Below are 7,439 nucleotides of genomic sequence, written 5' to 3' on the forward strand. Positions count from 1 at the left end.
GAATGTCCATTTTTTATCTGTGTATTCAAAGTGGTTAGGATAGATATATAGTTACATTCTCTTAATGAATAGAGCGATTTGTTCTAATGGTGTTTGTAAATAGGATATCATGTCCGCATCTTGTACAGCAATTAATCACTAGGAAGAATGTATGCAATGTGTTAATTATTGAAACTGTCCTACCAATTTGATTTGAAACTCTGTCATTGCTATTTGTTTATCAATAAAATTGTGAAAAAAATTTTCAAAAAAAAAAAGGACAGGAGCAAGACAGTATAGATAGTTTATCATATAACAATATACTGATGAAACATATTTTATAGTTTATTGTCAGTGTTGTTTTCCACTCTGTTAGCTCCACAGCATAGGAAAGAACATGCTGTTCTTCCTACAAATGATGAGACAGCATGTCAACAAGAACATGATAAATGTCACATTAATTTCAAGCTTAGTTTTTAACAACTATGTGAATACACAGGTATGGACAAGTAACCTTCTTTTGGTGTAAAGCAAACAGTTGAAGTGATGCTAATTTGCATTAATTAGTTAACTCACCAACTAGCTGCATTAATTTGTAACTAATTTTCTTAGATATCACTTCAGATGCAATAGTTAGCTATGCCAGGTTACTTAGCAAGTTATTTTCTGCTATTCCTTAGGTTGCTTCTACAAACATGATATTTTCAATCTGCTGGGAATTGTTTCTAGTGTATCATCAGCTGTAAAAGGAAAGAACTGCTGAGTGTGGTGGTGCACATCCACAATCCCAGCACTTGGGAATCTGACTGAGGCACGAGGTGTTCAGGGTCAGCCTGGACCATCTAGTAGGATCCTGTCTCAAAGAACAAAACAGTCAACAGATGTGTTACTCTCTTACACAGCCTCACTCATCAAGCCTTGCCTGATCTTTCTCCAGTTGGTCACAGCCTGGGATCCAGTATACAAATCCAATATTGCATGTCTTGTGCATAAATGTTTTAAAGGATTTTATTTATATATATATAAGGATATATATATATATCCTTGCCATATAATATAAAAAGATCTACCTATGAACAGTGCAACCCAGTATTGCACCAACTTCAATATCAAATAAACCTTGAACAATGGCTACCATTAAAAACAACAACAACAAAACTTTCTCTCAAGTGGGCTGGACCCCTTCCTCCCCAAATTTTAAGGTCCCCAAATTCCAAATGTAAGCCATTTGACAAATATGTTCTGAAAAAACCCTTACCAGTTTCTGCCCAGACAGGACCTCCAGAAGAGCCAGCAGCTTGACACCATCTTTCATGTCTTCAAAGAGATCATCCACCACCATTGGGGGCTTCCGCTGTAAAATAAAAAAGCTATTGTGGGTGGTGAAATTTCTACTTTGCACAAGAAAGTTCCACCCCATTCCTATTGTTCCTCTCCCCCCCCCACCAGTGCTGAGGATGGAATCCACATCTGCACACATGCTAACCACATGCTATACTGCAAGCCAATAATTATTTATCAATTATTGCCAGCTATCTTTTCAGAACTGCTACAAGAAAAAAAAAATAAGTGGAAATAAAGCACAATATTCAGAATGCTCATAAGATTTAGTACTTAGACAGCTTACTTCTAAAACAAGACTTTTAAAATTTTTTTTATTAATTTTAATGAGAAAGAAATAGCAATGAGAGTGTCAAAATAGGTCAGTAGGACAGTTACAATAATTAATACATTGCATATTGTTGTCTTCGTAGTAGTTATTCACAGTACAGAATGATCTCTTATCTAAAAAATATTAGCACAAATCTTTCTTCTTATTGAACTAAGAGAAAGTAGTTGTATATCTATCCTAACTATTTTGTATATGCATATATATTTTTTTCACTACAAAATGGTCCTTTATTTATACTCCCTTTTTGTTTTGTTTTGTCAGAGATGGGTGCTCCATTGCTGTTAGAGAAGCTGTATTTGAAGAAGTCTTTAAAGGGCCTTTTCATACTTGATGCCAGTTCAAATGTTGTAGATACTTGAATTTAGCAAAATAACCCAATATAGTCCAATAGTCCATAATAGTAGTGGGTTATCAGCAGTACTGGCCATGTCAGAATTTGTTGACTTGAGCCTTTTATAGCTCAGCATATTAATATGACTTTACTTTTTATATCTCGTGGTTATACTTTTCTGCTAGATGGTTAAGACCAAATTGAAGCAAGAGTTATACAACTAAAAATGTAACTTTTGGATTTGACAAGGTCAGTCAAATCCCCTCAAGATTTACCCTGAAACCATGAGACTTTTTTTTTAAACAGAGATGTGATGGTATAAGGGAAAGAAAAAAGAGTACCATCAACCTAAAGAAAAAGAGAAAGAGCTGGAGATTAAAGCTATCCTGGAAGGACAGTGGGAAACACCCCACACAAACTGGATTAAGCTCACTACTTTGTGTGAGCAGGCCACCTCATAGGGTTTAGCAAGATGCAGCCCTTCTGTGGGATGCTCCCACCAGGGCAAGCTCACTAGCTCGGGGTCCTGCTGTGCTCTCAGTTGTTCACATATCCAATGTCACTGACTGTCAGTTGTTCACATATCCAATGTCACTGACTCTATTCCCAGAGGCGAGCAGGCTGGCTGTGTTCTGTTTCACGTCTAGCAGACCCAAAAGAGCATAAGCACAAGACACGATGGTAAGTGCAGATCCATCCCCACTCCTTGTAAAATATCTCCCATCCAGTTCATGAGAGTCTTTCATTTCTTACTGAGGTCTATAAATGTTCAATGTACTAGAGTTTGTAATATCTTCCATTACAGTCTATCCTGGCCTAGAAGAAAATAAAGAAATGATGCTAACATTGATGTTCCAGAAAAGAGAAATACTTTTTCCCCCCCATTTATTGTCTGATTTCAAGCTTCCTATTTTTCTGATTCTCACTGAATAGTTTTCAAAAACTTAGTGTTTGACTCTTAACTTCCAATTGTCTTTTGTTCTAGAAAAATAGGTTCTAGGTAGAGATATTTAGATACCACATGTTTTGTTGAAATTGACTTCTTTTCTATCCACTGATTGGGAGCATTTATGTTTACCTTATGGTTGCATGAATAATGTACTTTGAATAGTACTATTTCAATTTTAAATATATTTTCCTCTCTTCATAAAATGAACAGCTGAACACATTTTGTTCTCATGCTGTGAAGAACATGTTCCAAAATAACAGTTTTCACCTTCAGTCATTTTCTTGAATTCCCTCCATTAACACTGCTTCTTATTTACATAGCAGAAACATAAGAGACTTTGTATTCTAAGCATTAAATAAAATTATTTAGAATAAAAGGAACCATTACAGTGAAAACTATCTGGTGATAAGAATCAAAATCATTGCATTCCCATGTATAGTTATTACAGATCTATTTGCCATGCAAAGTATTACCTGTATACTTAAATAATTTAAATAAAGTAAAACAAGGAAAATATGTAATATTTCATGAGCAACTACAAATGATTCTCATATTGTACTAACCCGAATGAGTGAATAAAATTAAGGAAACAAGGTATCCCCTTAAAGTAATAAATATTCCAAGACTTTGACCCCAAAAAGAGGGTAAATTGCATGCATTTGTCTATCCCACTATGAGGCAAATATGAGTAGATCTCAGCTACTTTGAAAAATATTTTCTCTTGACCTCAGTTCCACCTCCCATTTTTCCTTCTCCCATCTCCACGGATGCTGTGGCATTTTCCTTTTGTCCTTGGTGGCTGTCTACATCATGTTCCACAGGGCTTCTGTCCTCAACCTTCAGATCAGCACCGATCACTGGACAAGTTCATCAGACCCTGCATGGGACACCGCTGGAGCTGTTCTCTCCTGACCTGCTCCTCTCAAACTTCTGGGACCAGTGTGCCTAGTTCACGTGTCTCCTCTTTAGCTCTGTATATGTCCATCTACTCTGCCTGCCTGCCTGCCTGTCTGTCTACTGGTGTCTCCTTATCATCTCTATCTGTCATCTATCTGTTTATCTACTATCTATCTATCTATCTATCTATCTATCTATCTATCTATCTATCTATCTATCTATCTATCCATCCATCCATCCATCCATCCATCCATCCATCCATCCATCCATCCATCTATCTATCTATCTATCTATCTATCTATCTATCTATCTATCTATCTATCTATCTATGTCATGTACCCTCTGTCTTTTTTCTTCCTAACTTTGACCACTTTCCTATTTCAATTCTGAGCCTTTTGTTCTTTACAAAATTGTGTCTGCAGACACAAGACTCTTGAGTCCTCCCTTCCAGGTAGGTGTTCACTCCTCAACCTTGTGGAACACATGGCAGGAACTCTGTGTATGTCGCTTACGGACTAGCTGGATGAATGAAGATAAACACTGTGAGAAACCAAGGAAACACCTTCATTTATCAAAAATTACAGTGCAATAAAAAATCTTAGTGACAAGTTTTGCAATTGCATTTTGCGTGGGTGCTGCTTGAGTACATACATGACCTGGGTTTGACCACACAGGACCTTTACTTGTGTGACTACATCACATTTCAGGGGACCATTCCAGCAGATAAGCTTTTAGTTGAAATGTTTCTTGTTACCATAGACACAGATGCAGCATCAATATGACTAGTTTGGTTGGACTTGGATTGTAGGGCCAAAGGGCAAAGGAATAATTTACTGCAGCCAGACTTAATGGAAAACAAAGGCAACATGGATTTTTTTTTTTTATTGCTTTTGAGCACTAAGAAGAAATCTGTCAAATATTTCCTAAGACCACAATCATCTTTTTTTAATCAAAGGAAATTGGCCTGAGCTGCCCTTTTTCATGGAGTATTTGGCAAAATTATACTGTCCTCTGGCCCCATCAGTTGTAATTTGTAAGCTCTACAGATACAGTGGAACCTGGACCTATTCGCAGAGTCTGGGGTGGTTCCAAGAATGGAGCCCCTGAGGGGGTTGGGGAGACAAGGGAGAGAACAAGAGGAGAAGCACTTGGCTTCGGTGCTGCGTCTTCTAGAAGCTTTTCTCAAACAAGGTTGAAAGTCTGTGTCCTGCTGGACTCAAGCAGGGAAGCTCAGTCAGTCACTGAAGTCTGCTCTTGGTTCTGTTGCTGATGAGTTGGCACTGCCCAGTGAGTCCCCTGCCCCATGGTGCCTTCTCTCCCAAGTTACACAGACCTCACAGAGCGTTGCGCTCTGCTTCTTCCCTCACTGTTTTCTCATAGCAGCCCCTGATATCATGAAATAAGACCTTTTCCTTGTTTTTTCCCATTTCAAGCATCAAATGTTTCTCCTGGAACTTTATGAAACCTGAGGAGGCAACAAGGTATTTTTGATATGATTTTTACAGACCACTTCCTATCTTCGGAGGAAATAGTCTGTGCTCCTCTTGTGTATGTGCATGTGTGTGTGATAAACTTGTGCTCTTTGATAGTCTAAAGCACTTCATATATTTAATCCTTTTTTTGGAGCCAGGAATCGAACTCAGGATGTGCTCTTGCCTGGAAGGCACTCGTACTGCTGAGCTATATCCCTAGCACATTTAATTGTCATCCATCATCTGTTTTTGTATATCGCACATGGAAGGATGGCCCAGTTTGCTATGCTACTCATCAATTCATGCCCTGAAAAACCAGTTAACTTACTTAGGGAGAAAAGAGAAAAGAATCTTATGGGAAAAGGTATCAAGCACAACCATTTGCACCAAAAGCGAACTTAAGGAGCCGAGCAGGGCAGCACCTACCTGTACTCACTGCACTCCTTTACTAAAGTGTACAAACAGGTATTCCCATCTTGCATGGGTTTCTCTGGGGTTCCTAGCTTATATACTCAGTTTAGCAGATAATAGGAAGGAAGGCAGAAGAAAGAAGGCAGAAGGAGGAATAAATGGAACACAATTAGCATCTAAATGTGTTTAATATTATCTTGTGGACTCCACATGATATCTCTCTGTATATGCACAGCCACCATGTATGATAATATGATCCCTTCTTTACTTATATTTACACTGTTGGTCATCAAACCCAAGGCCTCTTGCATACCAGCCAGTGTTCTCCCACTGAACTACAGTAACAGCCCACTACCTTCTCTTTAAATGCAAGGAATGAATGGATCTCAGCAATGTTAAGACATTGGCCAAGATCGTATTTCTGTCTTCTCGGATTTGAACCTGTGCTTCTTACAATTGGATCCACCTTGTAAAACAGGTAGCTTAGTATAAAATGTAGGTATTTCCCAGGGTAATATGAAAACCTGTAAATGTGACTCTTGCTTAATAGGTAAAGAAAATATTGGACTGTAAACTAAAGTGCCTAGCATGCTACTACAAATTTATTAGCAAAAAGCCACTTTTTTTTTTTTTACGTATTTAGCACAGGGTCTCCAGGCTCTCACTATGTAGATTGGACTCATAGTGACCCTCTTGTTTTCAGCCTCCCAAGCGCTGGGATTACGGGTGTGGGCCACCACACCCAGTCTCAATCGCCATCTCAGGGCACCCCGGGGGCTGGGCTGGCATAACATGCTGGAGATCGTACTCCGGCCACTTCACTCTGCCTAAGCAGGCAAAAAAGCCACTTCATAATGTGAACTTAACAAGGATCAAAAAGCAGTAATAGAATCACCATGTAAGTAAACACACACTGGCACTGACACAAGGCAGCTGACTCACACCATGTCCCTAATGATCACGTTTGTGACACTCTCTATCCTGAGCAGGGCTCATTAGACCATCTGCCTGGATCCAGAAGCCATTTGGGGTTAAATCATGCTGTGACAGTGACTAAGGACAAGTGTCATCCGTTTTCTATTGTGAAGGTCTCAAGAGCTTCTCTGCTTATGTCCTTCCCAAGACTTAAGGTCCCCAAGACACTTGCAGAGTTGAAGGTATGGCGAAGCTCACAACACCCAGAGAAGCTCTTAGGCTACAGCTTATGACAGCCAAGCGATGCAGGTGATAACCACCAGAGCAAAGAGGCACGTGGAGTCCAGGAGACTGTGTGCCGTGGCTCCCAAGCCGAGTGACCTGTCCCTTCTGAAGCAGAGTCATGCGGGGACACAATGCTCTCAGCAGAGACATGTGACAGCACATGCAAAACATTGCCAAGCAGAGATGCTCACCCAAGCCTTGTGTCCAGGGATTTAGAACAGGTGTGCCACATAAGCGCACAGCGTCCATGACACCGACCTCAGCTCCTGGAGTTGCGGCCCTCTCCCTCACCCCCCCCCACCCCCGCACTGAGCCCCCTGAAGGGGCAGCTGATTGCAAGTGCCCCAGGCTTGTCTCCTGGAAGCCAGCAGTGCCTTTCTTACGGACAGGCCTAGATGTGGGAGGGGCAGGGTGAGAGTACAGAGGCCCGCTGAGTGGGCAACCCCTCCCTGCCAGGCAGCTTTGCCTCCTGTCTCTCTGAGGCACCCAATACCCTTTTCCTTTCCTTTCTTTCTTTCTTTCTTTCTT

General features: G+C 40.3%; 1 protein-coding gene across 1 annotated transcript in view; it reads right to left on the reverse strand.

Moving 5' to 3' along the window:
• Syne1 (spectrin repeat containing nuclear envelope protein 1) overlaps positions 1–7,439 on the reverse strand; it is a 564,055-nt gene that overhangs the window by 435,459 nt on the left and 121,157 nt on the right. The window contains 1 exon segment of the mRNA XM_023706255.1: positions 1,238–1,333. Coding sequence (XP_023562023.1) covers positions 1,238–1,333 — 96 coding nt within the window.

Source organism: Octodon degus, unplaced genomic scaffold, assembly GCF_000260255.1.
Source record: "Octodon degus isolate 3935 unplaced genomic scaffold, OctDeg1.0 scaffold00246, whole genome shotgun sequence".
NCBI classification, from domain to species: domain Eukaryota; kingdom Metazoa; phylum Chordata; class Mammalia; order Rodentia; family Octodontidae; genus Octodon; species Octodon degus.